Source organism: Serinus canaria, chromosome 27 (genome assembly GCF_022539315.1).
Source record: "Serinus canaria isolate serCan28SL12 chromosome 27, serCan2020, whole genome shotgun sequence".
Classification (NCBI taxonomy): domain Eukaryota; kingdom Metazoa; phylum Chordata; class Aves; order Passeriformes; family Fringillidae; genus Serinus; species Serinus canaria.
Window position 1 is genome coordinate 3880508 of NC_066340.1, and position 21503 is coordinate 3902010.

The 21503-nt window shown below is 61.1% G+C and overlaps 2 protein-coding genes and 1 long non-coding RNA gene across 4 annotated transcripts; 1 reads left to right on the forward strand and 2 right to left on the reverse strand.

Moving 5' to 3' along the window:
• Positions 1-96: 96 nt before the first annotated feature.
• C1QL1 (complement C1q like 1) lies at positions 97-6073 on the reverse strand. The gene is made up of 2 exons (XM_009096709.4): positions 5421-6073; positions 97-789 (listed from the first exon to the last, which is right to left on the reverse strand). The coding sequence occupies exons 1-2, from the start codon at positions 5979-5981 to the stop codon at positions 610-612; spliced, it is 741 nt and encodes a 246-aa protein (XP_009094957.3). The 5' UTR covers positions 5982-6073; the 3' UTR covers positions 97-609.
• Positions 6074-9325: 3252 nt separating this feature from the next.
• On the forward strand, positions 9326-13267 carry LOC108963005 (uncharacterized). Its single transcript, XR_001991739.2, has 3 exons — positions 9326-9520; positions 11668-11846; positions 13168-13267. It is a non-coding gene; the product is annotated as an uncharacterized LOC108963005 (long non-coding RNA).
• Positions 12431-21488, reverse strand: DCAKD (dephospho-CoA kinase domain containing). 2 transcript variants are annotated; one of them, XM_050985614.1, is made up of 6 exons: positions 21152-21260; positions 19718-19818; positions 18010-18127; positions 15820-16023; positions 13940-14027; positions 12431-13495 (listed from the first exon to the last, which is right to left on the reverse strand). In XM_050985614.1, exons 3-6 carry the CDS (start codon positions 18119-18121, stop codon positions 13210-13212), a joined length of 690 nt encoding a protein of 229 aa, XP_050841571.1. In that variant the 5' UTR covers positions 18122-18127; positions 19718-19818; positions 21152-21260; the 3' UTR covers positions 12431-13209. The 2 variants fall into 2 exon arrangements, with proteins under 2 accessions (XP_050841571.1, XP_009094817.2); XM_009096569.4 differs by lacking the exon at positions 19718-19818 and having other exon boundaries at positions 21152-21488.
• Between the last annotated feature and the right edge of the window lie 15 nt (positions 21489-21503).

The window sequence follows — 21503 nt, forward strand, 5'->3', positions numbered from 1 at the left end:
ATAAAGGAAGCGGCCTCGGGGTGGGAGATGGTGGTGGCAGAAAGACCCCGTCCCCGGGGTTTGGGACATTGGGGACACACACACAGCAGACCGGGAGAGATCACAGCTCTGCTTTACCATGTTGTCACCCCGGCGGGGGGGCAGGAGGGCGGCTCCCCCCGCCCCAGCACAGCCCCCCCGGCCCGGGGACACCGCGTCTGTACAGCCGGACCCCGAGAGCCCCGGCAGCGCCCCAGGGCGGGCAGAGAGCAGCGGCGGGACAGGGGGGCACGGCCGGGGATGGGGGTGCCGTGGGGCAGCGCGGGGGACACCCCCAGCCTCTTGCCACCCCCAAGCCTCTGCAGCCCCCAGCCCTGTATCGGCAGCCTTCGTGTGAGCTGACGGGAAAAGGGGGTCGGGGCAGCCGGGAGCGCGGGGAGGGGGGATTCGGGGGCTGGGCAGGGGATGCCGCGGGGCTGGGCAGGAGCGGGGCGAGCTGGGGGGCAGCAGGGAACCGAACCACGGCCCAGGGACGCCGTGGGGCTGGGGGGGCACTGCGGGGAGGCCAGGGCGGCGCCGCGGGGCTGGGCGGATGCGGGGGGCTCCGGGGGCGGCGTGGCGGCTCCGGGCTCAGTCCGAGTAGATGATGAAGCCGGAGAAGGTGCTGTACTTGTTGTTGTTGCCACCGTGGGCTTTGCCCCCGTCCAGCTTGATGAAGACCTCGTCCCCCGCGTCCAGGTGCAGGATGACGCTGTTGCTGGCGTAGTCGTAGTTCTGGTCGGCGTCCTGCGCGATGGCGCTGGCCCGGACCTGCCATGGGGACACCGCGGGACCGGCTCAGGGCACGCCTTGGCCCCCGGATCCCACGGGACGCGCCGGCTCCGCGTCACACACATCGGATCCACCGGCCCCAGGGTAGTGTGGGGCGCCCGGGATCCCCCGCCGTGGGTGAGCGGATCCCGGGGGGAGGCGGCTCCGCCGAGCACCGCCCGGAGACCCCCCTGACCCGGCGGGCACCGACGCGGGACCGCGGCTCTGGGTTTGACGGGGCACCGTGGCACAGACGCGTGACTGCGGCTCTGGGGTCAGGTGCAGGACTGCAGCCCAGGCACAGCACCACAGCTCTGACACGGAACCCCGAATCCAGGTTTGGACACAGGACCGTGGGTCAGATGTGGCACCACAGCTCCACATGGGACCACGGCTCTTCCACGGGACCCTGACTCCGGATTTGGATGCACAGCCCAGACACAGGATCCCGTCTCTGGGTTTGGATCCAGGGCCATGCCTAGGACACAGGACCCCAATCTCCCAGCCCAGCCCCAACCCAAACCATCCATGAACCTCTCATCCCGCAGCGCTTCTCGGGAGCTGCACGGGGACCGTGAGCGTGTGGCGAGGGCTGAACTCACATCCCCCCTGACACGGACCCGCACCCACGGCGGGGCAGGATGCTCCCCCAGAAAGGTTTCCTGGGTGCCGGCAGAGCCAGAGGAGCCGTCACCGCCCGGAGAAGCGGTTCCGCGGCTGGAGCCCGCTGCCGCTGCAGAATTCTTTGGGTAATCAAATCTCCGCCGGCGCCTCGCGGGGAGATCGCGGCGCTGGGTGACAGTGACAAGGCGGCTGCTGAAATCCCAAGTGAAATGCAGAAACGCTGCGCCGGGAGAAGGTGCCGCTAATTACAACCGACGAGAATCGGCTCTTAATTGGCTCGCGCGGGGCGGGCAGGCACCGGCGAGCGGCTGCGGTGTCCCGGAGCGGCGGGAAAAGGACGGCTGTCCCCTGCAGTCCTGTCCTTTGTCCCCAGGACCGGAGTCCCGGGGGACAACTCCTCCCCAGCTGCACCTCCCCGAGCCCACCGGCAGCCTGCGATGCTGGGGTGGGACGCTGTTAACTCTGGAACCTACAGACCGCCAGGCTGGTGATCCCGCAGGACTTGCCCACGCAGCCGTGTCCCTCATGCCACCAGCAACACTCACCCTGTTAAAAGTCACCCTGTGTCTACCCTGTCACCGCGAGGGTCTCCATTCCTGGTGGGGGACCCTGAATCCCGGTCAGTCACAGCTCCCCAATCTCCAGGGGACGCTGCCTCTCCCGGGCGGTCCTGCTGCGGAACAAGAGTGGAGGAAGAAGCCCTGAGGAAGGAGAGCCAGGAAAAGCCTTTTGGCGCCGGGCTCCCACCACCGTCCCCCCCGCCACAGCTGGAGCTGCCCGGTGCCATCCGTCTTCCCTCGTTAAGGAGCCGCCTCATCACGGCGCGCCCGCCAGCCCTCGCTAACCAGGGAAGATAAATGGCAGCGCTGGGCCCGGGATGAGCCGCTCCAGGCACCGCAGTGGCACAGGAGGGGGGCTGCCACCACGGCCCCCCGCCATGGCCTCACCCCCTTGTCCTGTTCTGTGCCTCAGTTTCCCCATGGCGCGGCCAGGAGCTAGGAGTCACGGGGGTGGCATGGCCCCAGTCTGGGCTCTGCTGCAGCCACTCTCCCTGACCCCAGTGACAATGCTGGGGGTGTCCCCAGGGCTGGGGACACTCTGGAGTAGTCCCCAAGGTGGCTGCACCCAGGAGCTTTCAGGCGGCCTGGGGACAGTGGGGTGCTGCATGTGCGGTGACACCCGGGGCCTCGGGGACACCACGTGCCCCATGTGCCACCATGGCCCAGCACCCCGAGGTGTCTTTCAAGACCCCAAACGCAGTGGCAGATGCTCCTCAGGATCCTTGGGCACAGCTCTGGGTGCCCTCCCAGCACCCCCGGGCACAGCAGCAGGTGCCCCTCAGAGCCCTTGAGTGCATCAGCAGATGCCCCCCTGACCCCCAGACAGGGCAGTGGGTGCCCCCAGGACCCCCCAGCACATCCTTGTGTACCCTTGGGGACTGTCCCCAACAGTCCCATGAGGTTGTGACCCTCCCTGAGCTGGGGATGGCCTTCTGCAGCATGGGGACCCCAAAACCACCTGGTACCAGCCCTGTCTATTTGTCCATCAATCAATCAATCAATCTGTCCCTCTGTCCATCCATTTCCCCCTCCTGCTGTCCTTGCCTCATCTACGGGCTAATACAAATAATAATTAATGCTAATTAACCACCACCAGCAGCTCCCCTGGCTCTAATTAACTCCAGCCCCGACCCAACGGTGATGGGCAGCCCCCAAGCCGGCAGCACCCGGGGGATTTTGGGGGGCCAGAGGGGGCCCCCCAAGTTCTGTCTCGCTCTGAATATGCCAGGATCGACCTTTGCTGAGAACCCCACACCATGCCAGGGTCGGGGGATTTTTGGCAGCAACCCCCTAAAAACCCCCATTTTTTAAATTATTTGGGCCATTGAGGGGGATCTTCTTTCTAGATATCGATGCGGCGGTGCCTTGTTAGTAATTAACAAGCAGTTAATTAAGTTGCATCGCCTGCCCGAGCGCAGCTCCTCTTGACAAGGGGCTCCATAGGTTCTGGAAATTCATCCAGGAATGTCGATGCCCCGCAGAGCTGGGAGGGGGTAGGAAGGTTTGGGGTGGTCCCCAAAAAGATTTTGGGGGAGGCCAAAGGTTTGAGATGAGTTTTTGGGGTGCTCAGTCCGGAGTTACACGGATGCTGCTTGGGAGAAAGAGCCAGAAGTGCCAAGCAGAGCTGGAAACCCCCAAAATTCAAGGCTGGAGGGCGGGGGAGGACAAAAATAATCACAATAAAAGGAAATTTGAAATGTTTGGATGGAGAAAAGCTGCCGAGCGGCTCCTGCTGTGCTCCCACTCGGAAGGGCTCGGGGAGGACTCGGCGCGGTGGCCGTGACAAGGCTCCCACTCCTCCTCACACCCCGGCTGTTTCTGGGGTGATAACTCGGTTTTGGGGGTCCTGCATCCTCAGGACAAGGATGAATCGCGGGTTGTGGTGCCGGAGGAAACGCTGGGAAGCGGGAGCAGAATGGATGGATCCCGCGGGAATGCCGGCTGCGGTGACATCCAGGGGAACCGAGCTCGGGTGGCATCCTGGGGGGCACAGCCACATCTTGTCCTTCGGGTCGTGGCCGGGAGGGGGACGTGGCGTGGGAAAGGGGCACCCGAAAAGCGTGTGGATGGTGAGGCTGAGTCCTGGCATTGGGGGTTCCAGCGGGATGAGCTCGTGGGGATGCGGGAGAGGGGAGGGGGAAGGATGGAGCCACCCTCGGGGTGTGTGTCCCCCGCGGGGTCCCCACGCAGCCCGTCTCTCCTGACCCAACAGCAGCAGCAGAGCCGGCTCCTGGGTGGAGGTGCGGCCCCGCAAAAGCGGGGCAGGCACTGCCCCCCTCGAGGCCACCGCGGACGCTGTCCCTGCCGAGGAGCCCTGTCCCCGCAAGGACCTCCCCGGGGACAATGGCATGGCCGGGGGGGCACCCCGGAGACGGTGTGGGGGTGCTCCAAGGCACCACAAGACATCACAAGGCACCCCAAGGAACATCTCCGTGGCCAAGGAAAGAGCTGAGGGAACCCCTGGGGACACCTCAGGGTGGATGGTGACTGTCCCCAGCCCTGGGAGAGAGACAGAGCACACAGGGCAGCGTCTGGGAACGGGAGGAGGAGGATGGGACACCCCAGGGGTGTCCCATCCTGCACTGTCCCTAGGAGAAGGACAGGTCACCCCAGGGCTGCTCCTTCAGGGCAGCCTCCTCCAGGGAGCAACCCGGGGACACAACCAGAGCCCGTCATTGTCACTGGGAGAAGGAAGGAGCATCCTGGGGATGCAGCTCCAGAGATGGGAGCAGGACAGAGCCCCTCGGGGGTGCACCCCGAGTCCATCATGTCACTGTGAGAAGAACAGGGCACCCTGGGGTTACAGCCCCATGCCCAGACAAAGGATGTGGCACCCTGGAAACACACCCAAATCCCATCATTGTCACCGAGAGAGGGACAGAACATCCTGGGGGCACATCCCTGGAGGTAGGAAAAGGACAGGGTGTTCTGGGGGTGCACACTGAGCCCATTTTCACCACTGGGAGAAGGATCAAGCACCCCAGGGGTGCATGGCAGTGTCTGGGAGAAGGATGTGGCATGCCAGGGGTGAACCCAGAGCCCATCACTGCCACTGGGAGAAGGATATGACACCCTGGGGATGCATCTCTGGGGCTGCGAATAGGATGGGGCCCCTGGGGAAGCACCCAGAGCCTGTAATCAGCACTGGGAGAAGGATGTGGCACCCTGGGGGTGCATCCCTGGGGCCAGGAGAAGGATGGAGCAGCCAGGAGAGCATCCAGGGGCCGGGAAAAGGACGGGGCCCCTGGGGAAGCACCCGCGGTTCATCATCAGCACAAAGAGGATGTAGCAACCTGGGAGTGCATTCCTGGGGCCAGGAGAAGGTTGGAACACCCACAGGGCGCGTCGCTGAGGCCAGGAAAAGGACGGGGAAGCATCCATAGCCCTTCTCCCGTGCTTGGCAGAGCTCCCGGTCCCGCGGAGGGAGCCGGGCTGGGCAGCCCTTACCTGCCCGTTCTTGCAGAGGTCGGCCCACATGCTGGTGCCGTCGCCGCCGCGCATGAGGACGTGGTAGGTGAAGAAGTAGGTGCCGGGGATGGCGCAGGTGAACTTGCCCGAGGCGGCGTCGTAGCTGTTGCCCAGGTTGGTGACCACGTCGTCGAACTTGAGGACCTCGTAGCCCTCGTGGGGGTTCTTGAGGCCGGCGTAGAAGGCGACCCGCGGCACCGTGCTGTAGGTGGCCGCGCTCACCGCGCCCGTAGCCCCCGGTCCCGGTAATCCCGGGGGTCCCGGTCTTCCTGCTTCACCCCGCGCCCCCACCGGCCCCGGCGGTCCCGGTTCTCCGGGCGGTCCCGGCGGTCCCGGTTTCCCCGGTCTCCCCGGTTTGCCTTGGGGACCCTGCACCAAGGTGGAAGGCGGCGGGAGGGGGCCGCGTTCGGCCGGTTGCGGGGGGGCGGCGGGGCCGTAGGGCTCGCAGACCATCCGGCAGGTGCCCAGCATCTCGTACCGGCCGTCGGTACCGGCGGAGCTCACCAGCACCGGGATGAGCACCACCAGCACCAGAACCATCACCACCCCCGCCGCGGCCGCCAGCAAAGTTTTCCGGCCCAGGCTGAGCCGCCGCCCGGCCGGGGCGCGCTGGCGCCCGGGGGAGGGAATGGTGCCGGTGGGGGGGAGCAGGGCGGCGGCGGCGGGGGGGCTCGGGCTGGCGGCGGCGGCGGCGGCTCCGCTGCGCTCCGCTGGCTCCGGTGCGCCCCGCGCCGCACGGGCCACGCCCACACCTCCGGACCACGCCCATCTCGCCGCCGGACACGCCCCTCAATCCCGCCCATCCATCCCGGACACGCCTCCGTCGGTGTTACCCACGCCCGTGATCGCGCCCCCGTCCCGCCCACACGCTACACCCCCCCTCCGAGGGAGGGAAACTGAGGCAGGGAGGTGGGATCGGCCCCGGCTGCCTCCCTGACCCCCCTTCTCCAAGGAGGGGATCTCTCGGTGACCGGGCCTCGCGTGGTCACCCGAGCTACGCCAGACCCCGAGCTCTCCGAGTGCCCCCGTGGAGCTGGGGACAACCCTGGAACCCGTCACCCATGTCCCCACAGAAGAACACCCACGGGGGATGGTCCCCAGGGTCCGCCCCTACTGCCTGCTTCAGTTTCCCCTCCCACGAGGGATCACACTTTGGGACAGCCCAGGTGACACCCACGTGGCCAAGCATCCATCGCGGTCAACCGTGTGTCCGTGGGATGGGATGTCACCGCTGGTGGCAAAGGCCGCAGTGACAACGGGGCAGCCGCAGGTGCCACCGCCGGCGTGGCCGGGCTGCGCGGAAGAGCCGTGCCCGGGGCCGAGCACCGGCGGGCCATGGCGTGGGGACACGCGGCTGCGCCCGCTCCCTCGCCTGCCATCTCCATCAGCCTCGGCGGGGACAGCGGGACGCGATGGCAAGTGACAGGCGCCGCCAGCGCCGGGGGTGAGCGAAGGACGCAGGGATGGGGGAGGGCGACAGGGACACACAGGCAGAGAGTGGCCCGGGGCCGCCACAGAGGTTCAGTGACAGCACCGAGGTGGCATCAACCTCAGTGGCACCTGTGAGCTCCATAGGGTCATCATCCTCCCTGCCCCCAAAAAAGACCCTGGGGTGCATCCCCTCATCCCCCTCACGCCTGTGCAATAGTGCCAAAGCCCAGGGGACACACTGGGGACAAGCCCCAGCCCCGCCCCAAAAGAGGGGGAACCAAGGGGACTTTTGACAGCCATCGATCGCCCCCGCATGTCCCCCGGCTCCCGCAGAGGCTTTAATCAGCGAGCAGAAATCAATTAGCTACCTTTAAGGAGGCAATTATTCCTGGGGTCTTTAAAAGGCTGGGGAGGGGGAGAGTATTTTAGGGGGGGGTGCTGCCAGCACCGTATCCCCCCTCAAAGTTTGTTACCATTATGTCACCAGCTGTTTCCCTGATGCTTTCCTCCATCACTTTTGTCGCCCCCCTCCACACCCCCCCATTCCTCGTTATCTTTCTGTTTTAACAAGTGCCTAAAAATACGCCTGGCGAGGTCACGGGCTGCGTGAGTCACCAGCAGCGTGGGGATGGGGTGGCCCGGGTGGGCAGGGGGCTCTGTGTGGTGACAGGGTGGCCATGGCGGGGACATAGAGGGAGGACAGGCCCACGCTGGCTGCATCAGGGCGCTCATCTCACCTGGAGGCTCAGGGGACATCCCCGGTCCTGCTACTGCATCCTCGTGGTGGGGACACAGCCCCAGGTCACCTTGTTGCCACAGGACATTGTGTTCCCTTGGCATAGCCACCACCCTTGGCCACCATGTCCCCAAGCTCTGGCCCTACAGCCGGGTGCAGAGCCAGAACAGCCTGTGGGACAGCAGCACTGCATGGGGGTACAACAGCCCAGGTGACACTGGCTGGAGCCCCTGAGGAGCTCCCTGTCCCCAAGCCCTGCATGGGTGCAGTGCAGCCCCTCGAACCAACTCCATCCACCGGGGCACAGGGAATGGATTGGCAAAGCTCCAAATGGCCACAGTCAGGAGTGCAGGAGTTGGGAAAGGGACAAAGGCGGGAGGTGGCAGCAGCAGTGGTTGTGGTGGCAGCGATGGCAGCAGTGATCGCAGTGACAGCAGTGACTCCAGTGGTAGTGGTGGTGGCCACAGTGGCTGTGGTGGCAGCGGTGGCAGCAGTGCTTGTGGCTGTTGCAGTGGTGACAACAGTGGCTGTCACAGCTGCAGTGTTGCGGTGGTGGCTGCAGTGATGGTGGTGGCCGTGGTGGCTGTGGTGACAGCAGTGGCAGCGGTGGCTGCAGGGCCGTGGTGGCAGGGGTGGCTGTTGCAGCAGTGGCTGCAGGAGTTGTGGTGACAGCAGTGGCAGCAGTGGTTGCAGCGGTGGCTGCAGCGGTTGTGGGGACAGCAGTGGCAGCGGTGGCTGCAGCTGTTGCGGCGGTGGCTGCGGCGGTGGCGGTGGCTGCGGCTCCGCTCGACGCCCGCCGCTCCTCTGCAAAGGTTAAGCAAACAGCAGCTCCCGCAGAATCGATGCCGGCCGAGCCCTCGGCTGTTTGCTTTGGCAACGCGGCGCGGGGGCGGGTGGGCCGTGCTGGGGACGCCGGCAGCAGGGACGGGGACAATCAATGCTCCAGGGGCGCAGCTTTGGCCGGGGGTGGCTGTGCCCACCACCTCCTGCTTGCTGTGGAACTCATGGAGGAGGATTTGGGGAAGGGTAGGGGTGGCCGGGCCAGGGCAGGGGGCTCGTGGGGCCAGCACTGTGCTGTGCCTCAGTTTCCCCTCCTGGCATTGTGGCAGATGCTGCCCATAGGACCATGCTTGGCCAGGGGGACAGGGACATTGTGCCAACATGGCTCAGCACGGGCGGGCTCAGCCCAGGCGTGGCTCAGCTGGAATTAAGACAAAGCTGGACACAACCAAGGAGCCCAATGTCGGCCCATGGTGACGAGCCTGGGGAGGGACCGGCAAACAGCCGGTCCCTGAAGAGTTTGGATGCTGTCCCCCACATTCCAGCTGTGTCCTCAGGATGAGCTCTGGAAGGACATGGGACACGGGAGGGGGACATTCAGCTGTGGGCAGGGAGGCCCAGCTGCCTGCTGTCCTTGAAGGACAAGTGGATGGCTGGTTGGTGAGCTGGTGGTTGGTGGCCAACTGGCTTCCTGGCAGTGAGCAGGCTCATGGCGCACCCAGCCAGTCAGATGGATGGATGGGGGTGGGTTGCCTGGCTGGTGCCTTGGTTGCCTGGCTGGCCAGTTGGCTAGATGGCTGATTGGCTGGCTGGCCAGTAGACCACCAGTCTGTCCAGCTGCTTGTCTGCTTGTCTGGCTAGCTGAGCAGTTGGCTGGTGGCCAGCCAGCGGACCCAGGGGCTGGCCCTGGGGCCAGCACCATCCCAGCATGTCCCAGCCTGACACCAGGCACTGTCCCTTGCCCAGCGGAGAGAGCCGTGCCGCCGGCAGGAGGAGGGCAAGGTGTGGGTGGCACATCCCCCGTCCCTGTCCCCGTCACGCTGCCTCTCATTACGGACACGGCGGGGCCCATCACCCTCCCACCGCGCGGCAATTAAGGGCTGCCAACACCGGCAGTTAATTAGCGCCGGCGGTGAGTGCTGCGAGGCGACGGCCACATGGCTGGCGGAGGGGACGGGCTCGGGGACGTGTCCCCCAGGGGGACATGGGCTGGGAGCAGCCGGGATTTGGGGTGCTGGCACCAGCTGTGCTGTCGCGGGGGTGCCCCACGGCCGCCGGGGGAGGGGTGTGACACGGAAGGGGTGCGCAGTGACAAGTGGGTGCCGGCGATGGGGTGTGCGGGGTGGCACCGGGGAGCGTCCTGCACGGTGACGGTATGTGGCACCCCAGGCTGTGCAGTGACGGTGACAGTGGGTGACACCCCGTGGGCCATGCAGTGACAGTGACACTGGGCGATACACTGTGGGCCGGCAATGACAGTGACAGTGGGTGACACCCCGTGGGCCACGCAGTGACATAGCATTGTGTGACAGCCCCAGCACCAGGCACTGACGGTGACTCTGTGTGACAATCCACGGGAGCTGCAGTGACACTGCGTGGCACCCGGCGGCCCCTCAATGACAGTGACACCCTGTGCACTGCGCGGTGACAGTGACACCATGTGACACTCCAGGGAGCAACAGTGAAGCTGTGCAACACCGCAGGGCTGCGCAGCAGCTCCGTGTGACACGAGTGGGACTGTGCAGCCATGGTGACACCATGTGCCACCCCAGGGAAATGTGCAGTGACACTGACACTGTGCCACACCCCGGGGGCCGTGCAGTGACAGTGACACCTGTGACAACAGACCCCATGTAGTGACACCGGTGACACCAGTGCCATGCAGTGACACCACACTCACCCCACCTCGGTCTGTTCCCCCTTGTGGTAATTGAGGCGCCCACCCAGTTCACACCTGGGGACACGTTCCATGTGGGGACATCACCCTGTACCTGCAGCTTCATGAGGGGACATCTGACCCCACCCCCACCCCAGTGGGTGTCCCATGGTAGGTGTGCCAAGGAAGGGGGGCTCCAGGAATGGGGTACACCGGGAAAGAGGTGCTCTGAGGAAGGGGTCACCCCAGGGAGGGGGTGCTCTGTGAAGGGGGTGCTCCAGGGCTGGAGCTCCGAGAAAGGGAGGTTTCAGGAATGGGGAAGGCGATGCTCCGAGGAAGGGCTGCAGAGGAGAGGGGGTGCCCCAGGAAGGGGGTGCACTGGGGAAGGAAGCGCTCCGGGGGGGGCTGCAGGAGTAGGGGTGCGGCAGGAGGAGGGCCCGTCTGTCACCAGCCCCCGCCAGCCGCAGCAGAATCGATCCGGCCGCCAATTTGCACAGTCAAATATTTGGCTTCGCGGCGCGGGGCCGGCTCTGCTCGAGCAGCCCCGGTGGGCGCGGGCCCGCGGTGACGGTGGCGGCCGCTCCGCGATCGATGGCGGGACGTGCTGCGAGCTGGGGCGGCCTCAACGCCCCGGGTCTGGGGCCGTGGTGCAGCACCCGCGATTCTCCATCAGCCCCGCGATCCTCCATTAGCGCCGCGATTCTCCATCAGCCCCGCGATCCTCCATCATCAGCACCCACGATCCTCCATTAGCCCCGCGATTCTCCATCAGACCCGCGATCCTCCATCAGCACCCATGGGCCTTGGGAGCCCACGTGGAGCCCGCTCAGGGGGCAGAACCTGTTTCAGGAGCGCAGGGGCTCAGCCAGGGTGTCCTCCAGGCCCCCTCTATGGCCACTGATCGCCGATACCGCCCTGTCCAGGGAGCTCAGCCATCTGTCACCGACAGGGGATGGCTGAGGCTTGGTCACACGGCCACTGGTGGCCATGGGCTTGTCCCCGAGGGGGTTTGGCTGGGGCGTGGGATGGGCAGGAGTGGGACTGGTGGTGCTGAGGCAATCCTGGGGCCGCTCCCACGGATGGGCACCACACAGCTCCCATGGACACAGCTCCATGGCCAAGCTCCAGAGCCCTTCCCCCGTGGGTGCATCCCACGCAGGGGGCTCAGTCCAGGACCCCCAGAGCAGGCTCCCCCGGCCGTGGGCAGCCCTGTGCCTCAGCATGCCCCTAGATCCGCTTGCTTTCCCGGCCCGCTAAACTCGTTAGCGGCGGGCGAACGTCAGCCGGGCGGGAGGGAAGCGCCAAATGCGATTACGGCCCGTCTCGCTCCATCCTTCCACCCCGGGCCCAATTTATCGCGGAGGCGGGCGGGAGGGAGGCAGAACTGGCTCTTATCTCGGCAGAGAAATCCCGCTCCGGCCCTGATTGATGGCTGGCTGCGAGGGACTCCAGCGGCACGGCACAATTACGGAGCATTTAGAGCAGGAGGGGTCAACGCTCGGCTACGGCTGGAAGAGTCGGGGTGGCCAGGTGGGGGCTCCAGCTCAGGGAGGCTCCCTGGGGCTGCACCAGTTCTCTCCAGGTGGGTGAGACACGGGAGCTGCGGGTGCACACTTGGGCTCAGGGGAGGACGGAGGTGGAAGAGTGCCTGGCCCAAAAAAGGGGCAGGTGCTGGCTAGAGACACCCCAGGATGGCTGGAGCCATCCTAAAGGATGGCACAGGGGACAGGCAGGACATTGCCCTACAGGCCCAAGGCCAGGCAGGAGGGTGGGAACACGCTGGAGGATCCCATACACAGGGAGGTGGCCAGGGGCTGGCAGCACCCACCTTTCTCAATGTGGGGACAAGCAATGGCACTGGGAACAGGGGTACCCCACAGGGAACGTGCTGGCCACAGAGAACCACAGCAGGTCCAGGATCACATCCTGGCAAGCCAGACCCACTCTGTGGGGTGCCCAGAGCCAACACTAAGCCACGGCCCCGCCAAGGAAGGCCATGGCAGGGCTGATGTTCCAAGCAGCTCCTGGAGCAGCTCAGGGATGTTTACTGGGAAAAGCAGGAGCAGCCAGCAGCTCTTCCTGCGTGTGCTGAACTTTACAGAGTGTAGCCGTGCCCCAGCATAGGAACAGCCTGGGAGCAGGCTGGGAAGAGCCACGGGACGTGGAGCAGCTGCTTTCAGTGTTTTATTAAAACAAAAGTGAAGACCCAGCACCCGCCTCGCCCAGGCTCAGCTCTCCCACCGGGGAACTGCCGCTGAAGGAAGCTCAAACAGCAGGAAATGAGTTTGAATGAGGCAGAGCTCAGGTCTCAGCCTGCTCCAGGGTGGATCACACCCTTGGATCCAAAGCCAAGGGTGACCCATGAGTGATGACCACAGAGGCAGAGAGCAGGGGAGAGGAGCAGCAAGCTGAACATCCCATCCATGTGAATGAGGTGCTGTCCCCTCACTGATTTAACAAGTTTCCATTAATCAACATGAAAAGGGGAAATCCCAAGTCTAAATTTGGAATAGGAGGGCTGAGCTATGGGGAATCACCCCAGGGGACACTGCAGGCAATAACAGGGCCTGAGAAGGCACTCAGCCCTAGGGAGGAGATTGTCCTGGAAGACATTAAAGTGAGATTGTACCCGATTAAAGTGAGATCGTCCCAGATTAAAGTGAGATTGTCCCAGATTAAAGTGCCTCAGCTCCCTGAAGACCCACAATAGACCCACATGGGGACAAGGGCATCATCCCACAGGCACAGTTTGTGGGTGAGAACCTGAGCAGGGAGAATGTGCCTGAAAAAACCTCTGGCTGTGTTCACCTTGGGAAGTGTGCAAGGAGACGCCTCATGCTGCTGTCTGCATTCAGCTGGCAAAGCTCATTAACAGAGGTGGCCTTTCACTGCCCTTTTCAAAGGGGGAAATTCAGGCCCTTTCCCTGCCTAAGAGAAAAGGTGAATTAAGAGATGAAATGCCGGATGAGGAGGAACACCAGCCCGCCGAGCCCGGCAACAGCCGTGCCCACCGCCAGCCGTGCCCAGAGGAAATCCAGGGAATCCTCGAGGCGGGTGTGCAGCTGCAGGACCTGCCGGCGAGTGCTCTCCCAGTCCCCGGAGTTGTCGATGACGTGGGTCGCCCACCTGCGCTTCTCCTCCAGGGGCAGCTGGGAGCTGATCCGAGCTTCGGCCTCGGCCACGCCCAGCCCGCTCCTCTTCATCAGCCGTGCCAGCTGCGTCGGGGGGTCACTGCCGGGCGGAGCACGGGGCTGAGCTGGGGCTGGGAGGGGACGGGGGATCTGCCTTCCTCGGGCAGCAGGGGGAATCACTGGGATGAAGTGGGAATGAGAGAGGCGCCCCCTTGTCATTTCTGACACAGTCAGCCTGCACTTGGATCAGCAGAGCCACTGCTGCCTGGGCTGTTCTCAGCATTCATACAGCCTGTAACAGTGCCCCAGATCCTGCCCTCATAGAGCATGGGTTGTGGAAGGCACAAAGGCAGTGAATTCCCCTCTATGATGGTTCCAGGGAAAGCTCAGGAAGGCCCTCATGCACTATAAAGGCAGATATTGCTTCTCTCAACAGGCTTTGCACCTGGGCTGAGGCTGAACCTTCACTAGAGAGGAGGCACATGATGGTCCCCTCTGAGAGAGGTGGCTTTGTCTCTGTCCTCACAGTTCCTGGAACACTTACCAATAAACCAGCACTGTGTATTTCATAAGCCTGGTCAATCCACGGGTCTCGAATAGCAGAGGGATGTCGAGGATCACGTAGCGGTAACCTGCGGAGATGGCAACATTCCCCAAAAAAGGGAACAGAGTTAACCCCCATTCCCAAATCCCTCATGCTGCACACACAGCATGGCCAGGAAAAGCAAGCAGGAGCTCTTCAGCTCCATCATCACAGCCGAGCAGAGCCTGCTGGCTCTCCTCCCTCTCACAGGGAGGAAATGGTTTAATTCCAAGTTTCCAGAGGGAAAAAAAAAAAACCAAAACCCTAACCTGGCTGCTCCAGACCAAAGGTGAAACTGCAGAAATATAATGAGGAGCTGAAACGAGGAGCTGAAATGAGAGCAGCAGTGCCTGGCTGGCAGGAGCAGCAGCTGTGTGCTGTGCTGGCCTCTCCCGGGAAGCAGTGCCCACAGCAGGATCTGCTCTCCACTCCTTCTCCTGTCCAAGACTTCACCAGGCTGCAGCCATCCGAGCCAACATTTCCCAGCTCAGCTTTCCTCCCTCTATGAAAAGCTTTGGCTAAACAGCTCCATTTTTCCAAGGGGAGCAAGGAAATCCCTGCAGACCTCCTGCAGCTGTGACACTGAAATGTGAGGGGAGCCTCCAGGCACAGCCCAAGGGCTGAACTCTCACCAAAACTAGCTGAGTTTGGTTTAAAACCTCTGACACCACAGGGAGCGGAGCTTCTCACAGTCAATCACTGTCCCCCTGGTTCTCTCCATGCTTCTGTCCTTGGCCAGTGTTTGGGGGGGTGGGAGATGCCCTGCTGAGTCTGGGGGAGAGGGTGAAGGGAGGACAAAGCTCTAAGTGAGGACATCACTTCCCTGTGTGTCCTCCAGGCATGGGGACATCTCAGGCTGGTGTCCCCTCTTTATAACCTCCCTAAAACCAAGCTGCCCACAGCAAGTAAAGTCTTGACAAAGACATCATCATCCAAGGAGCCACCATTCCATCGGCACCTCCGCCCTGAGAGGCTTCTCGCTGCCCTCTGATTTGATCGATCAGAGCTTTCCTTACACAGCCATCCTCAGAGACGACATCCAGCTATCCCAAATCATTAAATCCTGACTAATGAGGACAAAGCAGCCTGCTGAAGCCACACAGAGCTCTAGCCAAGGGCCAGGACAGCATCCGCCTCCTCAGCCTGCAGCCTCGAGTTCAAGACTCCATCTCTGGCTCCTGGCATTCCTGCCTGTTGCTTCCTTTGTGCTTCCTCCTCCTCCTCACCCCGCAGCAGAGCTCAGCCTCGTGGTGCCCCAGCCTGTTCAGCTCTCCCAGGGCTCAGCTCTGATAAGCACCACCAATCCAGACTGACTCTATTAAGGCATCTGTCTGTCTACATGGAGACCTCTAGAACAGCTGGTGATCTTATCTGGCATTTCCCCAGCCCAGCCTGACAGCTGCATTTGTTCCATTTATCAGGGGGAACGTGGCACTTTGGAAGCCACAGCTGTCAGCCCATTCCTCACCTTATCGACACTCAGAGGGCTCCACAGCTTGCAGTGAAGCTGGAGCAGGCTGGGGGCAGGGAGGGTTATGTGGCCATTTCAGGAGTGTGGCATTATCTGGTGGGTAATCTCTGCAAAGCTGCTCCCAGGCCCTACAGATAACTTGAAACCGCAGAGGAAAGCGGTGAAGGGCAGCAGTGAAAGGCAGGAGTGAGTCAGGAATGAATCCTCCAAACACTGACACCAAAGGCCACTGCAGGCAGAGCACAAAGGCTGTCACTCAACATCCCTTCCCTTTCTCTGTCCCTCTCCCCACATTCAAACCAAAGGCAGAGGGAGCAGGGATGGCTCCTGCCCAAGCAGGAGTCCTGGCAGGCTGGACAAGGCCTCTTACCAAGTACAAAGTACTTCAGGATCTGCTTCAGCATCTCCTTCAGGATCTCAGGGTGGGTGATGGAGTTCAGCAGCCGCCGTTTCTCTGGCTGGGAGAAGATGATGCTTCCGAGAGCCTCACGATTTATCTCGCCGTTCTCCAGGAGGATCTCGGTGCCAAAGTGCTGCAGGATCTGCTGATGGGCCTTGGAGTGGGGCTGCACCACTGAGAACATCAAACAGCTGGGGGTGAGAGCCAGTTTTACAGCACAGTTGGTGTTTGCATCAGCAATCACCCTCAGATGGGCTTTGCTCATTCACTACAGAGCTGACACTCGCCGTGGCAGCACATCTGCCTCCAGCACATCTGTCCTGGCACCACATCTGCACAGCCTGGCAGCTCCTGCCAGCCAAGGTCCCTTTGAGGGCTGACACCTGGGAGATGGAAGTCCTGCAGACATTAATTCAGCACCACAACCCTCGTGGCAAGTGCTGCTGCTCAGGGTGACCAGTCAGCAGGGAGGGCAGGAGGACACGGCAATGGCCACACGCCAAGGCTGGGGGAGCAGCTGGGCTGAGCCAATTCCCACCAGGGATGGAGCAGGGAGATCCTAAAGGAACCAGGACCAGCTGGAAACTTCAGCTCTATGTGGATACTCACAGCTGTAACTGGGCTCTGGATGCTGCTGAGGTGTTTTTTTTTTTTTTTTTTTTTTAAATTATCTTTCACATCAGTCGCTAAATTCTTCAGGAAAATGAACAGAAAGCTCAATCCCCAATCAGCCCTTGCAGAGGCTCTGACGTTACAGGAGTGTATAACTTTAAAGCCACCAAAAAAAAAAATCCCCAACAAAAGGGATGAAGCAATAAAACCATAATTAAGCTCCAGCTGAGGGTAACCACAGCAAAGGACAGACCACAGATAATCATCTCTCCCAAATCCAGGAACATTGCCACAGGTTGTAACCTCAGGCCAACCTCATAAAAGTCTTTAAGACCAATTTTTTTCTCCTGTGGAATATCACATGGAGGCAGTTTCAGGATGGGTGAAATCCATATAGTAAACAAACACATATAAAAAAGGAATTGGTGCAAAATAAAGTGATTGGCAGAAAACTTTCACAGAGTATCTGTAGTGTTTTCCTACCGTCTCTGAGGGCTTTTAGCACCTCCAGCAAATCTCCTGCACCTCCAGGGGAATTACAGTGCAATAAAATGTTAAAGCATCACAGCTTTGAGTGGCTACACAGTAAGTTCTTCACCAAACAGAAAAGCTCAGGCACTTCCAAATGACAGCACTGCACCATGGCTCAGCAGCAGACCCCAAACCTGCTGCATGCAGGATCCACAGCCCTCAGCAACCCAGACTGGTCTGGGGGGGAACCTCACCCAGTCCCATCCCCTGCCATGGGCAGGGACACCTTCCACTGTCCCAGGCTGCTCCAAGCCCCATCCAGCCTGACCTTGGACACTTCCAGGGATTTAGGGGCAGCCACAGCTGCTCTGGGCACCCTCTGCTCTCCTCATTATCCTGCTGGGGTGAAGGGATTAACATCTCACAGGTAATCAGGGAAAACAAGTTCTGCTCTGGTCCTACTGAGTCAACAGATCTGGGATTTTGGGGTTTTTCTCCAGCCCAAGCAGCACAAGCCTTTTTTTGTTGTTGTTGTTTGGTTTTTTGTTTTGTTTTGATTTGGGTTTTTTGTTTGTTTGGGTTGGGTTTTTTTTGTTGTTTGTTTTTTGCCGTTTTTTGAGCACATTTATTCTGTAGTCTGATCTCTCAGTATCACCAGAAGAACAACATCCAGCAGAGAGGGACATTCTCTTTCAGCCACCAACGTAACTGAGTGACAGGATTGGTGTCCTGGGGCTCAGGGGGCGTGTCAGACTCGCCAAGGGATCCCACTTGACAGGGAACCACATTTCCTTTTGCCCAGAGCTGGCTTTCAAACCTGAGAAGCATCCCACGCCAGGGGATGGAAACTCAGAGTACAACCTCCCCATGGTGTTTATTAGGTCATGATCTTCTTTTTTTTCTTTATTAAAAATACATCCCCGTTCCAATCCCCTCCCGGGGCAGCTGGGACTGGGAAGCGGGAGGGAAAACCCTTCTGCGACGTACCCAGAGCACCCTCTGGCGTCAGCGCCTCCCGGCAGCGATCCCGGTTGCCAGGGGAACCTCAGGGAGCGGGAGCAGCTCTGGAAAACTCACCCTGCCTGGCAATAACATCGGCATCGATCACGGCACAGCCCAGCTCCCTCAGCACGGCCACCACCGTGCTCTTCCCCGACGCGATGCCACCCGAGAGTCCCACCAGGAACATGGTGCTCTGCAAGGGGAAGAGAAGAGCTGCAAAACATGCCAGGACAGGCTGCTCTGCTCATGCTGAGCACATCAAATATTTAGTCCCAAACAGGCAACTTCATTCAAAGCTCATTTTCCTACTTTCTCCCGGTGTCACTGAGACATCAGCAGGATTTTGGCACCCTCTGAGCTGGGTGTTCCACAGGCTGGAGGACAGTGGAATTAAACAATGCTTCTCTGATGTGCCACTTGAGCCAGCTCTAAGTTCCTCCAGCTGGTTTATCTGCAGCTCCAGTAACTTATTCCCCTTTAGCATCTTCCCTCATCAAACCAGAGCCCCATCCTACAGCACCCTGAGCCACGGAGTCATGGAATTGTTTGGATTGGAAGAGATCTTAAAGCCCATTCAAGTCCACCTCCTGCCATGGGCAGGGACACCCTCCACTATCCCAGGGTGCTCCAAGCCCTGTCCAAGCTGGCCTGGAACACTTTCAGGGATCCAGGGGCAGCCCCAGCCCCTAACCCTGCCCACCCTCACAGGGAGGAATTCCTTTCCAATATTCTGTCTGGCAGTGGGAAGCCATTTCCCCTTGTCCTGTCACTCCAGGCCCTTGTCCAAAGTCTCTCCTGGAGCCCCTTTAGGCACTGGAAGGGCTCTGAGCTCTCCCTGGATCCTTCTCCTCTACAGGTGAGCACCCCCAGCTCTCCAAGCCTGGATCCAGAGTAGAGGGGCTCCAGCCCTTGATGCATCTCCATGGCCTCCTCTGGATCTGCTCAGAGAAATCAGGAAATTTCTGGCAGGTTTGTGGAGGGTGACCCAGGAGCAGTGAAAAGGGGCAGAACTCAGACAATATCTGAGCCAGGACTGGGACACATGAGGCCTGAGAGGGAGAGCCCTGCTCACTCCCTGCAGCCAGGTATCAAAGCTCAGCCACCTCTGACACCACCAGAGCCCACAAGGCACTCAGGGAATCCCATCCCCACACCAGTGGCAGCCCTAAGGACAGGGAACTCACAGCTCTGAGCAGCAAACTGGTGTCTGTGAGCTGCCCTGAGCACAGATCTGTGCTTGCCCCTGGCCCCCCTGGAGGGGGTTGGGAACACTGCTCCCACAGCTCCTGCACAGACACCTCCCTGCTCAATGCAGACCCTGCAATCCTCTAAATCCTGCTTGTGTGCTCTCCCAACCAAAGGATTCAGCCACACAGAGGCAGCTCTGGAGAGCTGATGGGACTATGAGTATCTGCCTCCCACAAAGACAGCAGCCCCAGCAGGCTGCACACCCAGTGTCCCTCATGCAGCCCAGCCCAGAGCAGCTGAGTCCTGCAAAGCCCCAAGGACAACAGCTCTTTGCTGTCACCTCATCCAGGGTGACACCAGGGTGAGGGGCTGAAGCTCCCACTGGTACAGCTGAGAAGGAATTGGCTCCATCACCTTTGGCCAAGGGTCACAGGTGATGGAGCCAGATGTTGTAGTCCTTGCCCAGATCCTGCTCCCTCTGGCAGCCCAACCCCATCTCAGTCACCATCACTCTGTCTAACCTGGCTCTGATCTTCACCCTCCCTCCAGACATCACCAGCCCCCCAAAAACTCTGCCCATAAAGGAACCAGGTACCTACTGCCCACAATGCCCCCCAAGAGTGGCACCCCAGGATGGGCACAGAGGACTGCAGGAGGGCTCTGGGTGGCTGGGAACACAGCACTGCCACCCTTTCGCTAGAAAACAACAACAAAAAAGACATTTCAGTCACAATTCAGTCCTACAAAGAGGAGCCAAACCCACAGTATGGGGGGGAGGAGGGGGTGGGCAAGTCCTGTGGCAGCTGGAGGCAGAGGGAAGGGGCAGAGCTGGAGCAGAAGTAGCAGCAGCAGCACGAGCTCCTTCCCTTTTCCAGACACCAGGACAGCAGATGGAACATCTGCTCCCCCACAGCAACAAGGAGGGATCCAACAGGAAAAAGAGAGGGCCAAAATATGAACAGCAAACAGCAGTGACTGGGGAGGCTGATGGATATCCCAAACAGGACCTGGCCCCCACAAGAAGCCTCTCTGGTGTCACAGGGGGCTTGGAGTGACAGAGGGGCTGTTTATTTATCCCAGCAGGTTAAAATCCTGCCCTCCCACCAGGACTTTATCCTCCCACTGCTGCAGCCTGTAAGAGAAGGCACCAGGAGGAGATGGATCATGGCAGTGGAGGCTCCTGCTTTGTAAAAATACACTGAAATAAATACACTTTGTAAAAATACACTGCAAACTCTCCTGCCCTTGTAAACAGGGCTTTAACTGCAGTAAACCCAGCGTTCTGGCCTCCAGCCTCAGCTGGGACTTGCTCCCAAAACCCTGCTATTTCTGTCCCTCCTCCACAGGAATTACTGCAGGGGAAAGCAGCCCTTGGAAGGGTTATCCTGGAAAGCAGGGCCAGGCAGGGATCTGAACACTTGTGCTGTCCAAGGGCCAGCACAGATCTCAGGCATCAATATTTAACAAGCTCTGGTTTGAACTGCACACGAGGGGAGAGGGCAGCTTCCTCCTGCAGATGTTACTGGCAGGAGCCACAACTAGTTTTCCCCCAAATGCAGCATTTTTGGGGGATATATTTGGCCTGTTTCAACTAAACCAGACATGGGGAAAAACCAGAACACGAGTCACAGAGGCTGGTCAGGAAAACTCGGTGAGCTGTTCCTGCAGTGAGGAATGGGGAGATGCACCCAGGGGACTGAGGAAACGTTTTTCAAAGAATTAAGTGCCCAAAAATTCCCGTGTCCCAACTCCTGGGGGTTTTGAGCACAGCATAAGCTGCCAGTCTCAACCCATCCATCCGACAAGCACAGGGGCTGGGGATGAAGCTGGACCGTGTCCTCCAGCACCATCCTCACCCGGCCCTCCTCATTTCTCTTGGGGCTGAGAGCGCTGGTGTTTGGCTGGAGGAGGCTGTAGCCAAAGGGAAGAATCATCGTTAACTGGCAGGGAAAGAGCCGCCGCCACCACAAGCACCTTGAGGGACCCCGCGAGCGCCGGGGCCGCCATGGCCCCCGCCCTCACCACTCACCCTCCGCCCGGCTTCGCACGCGCCGCAGTGTCCCGCGCGCCTATTGGCTGGCGGGAAGCGGGGGCGTCTCCCCCAGCCAATCGGCACCGCCCTCATTAGACTCGACCCATCCCTCAAGCATCCCTCCCATCCCTCGCGCGTGGAGACGCGAGCACCGCGGCTTCAGCGGGGAACGGGCGAGCGGGGGGGCGAGTTGTGGCTCTCCGTCCGCCGCGGCATCCACGCGGCTGCTCGGTGGGAGGGAGCCCTCCTGCCACCGGCGGCCCGCCCCTAGACACCCACAGAGACCTGACGGGAATTGTAGTCCCGGCCCAGGCGCAGCCCGGCCCCGGCAAGCCCACGCAGACTACCA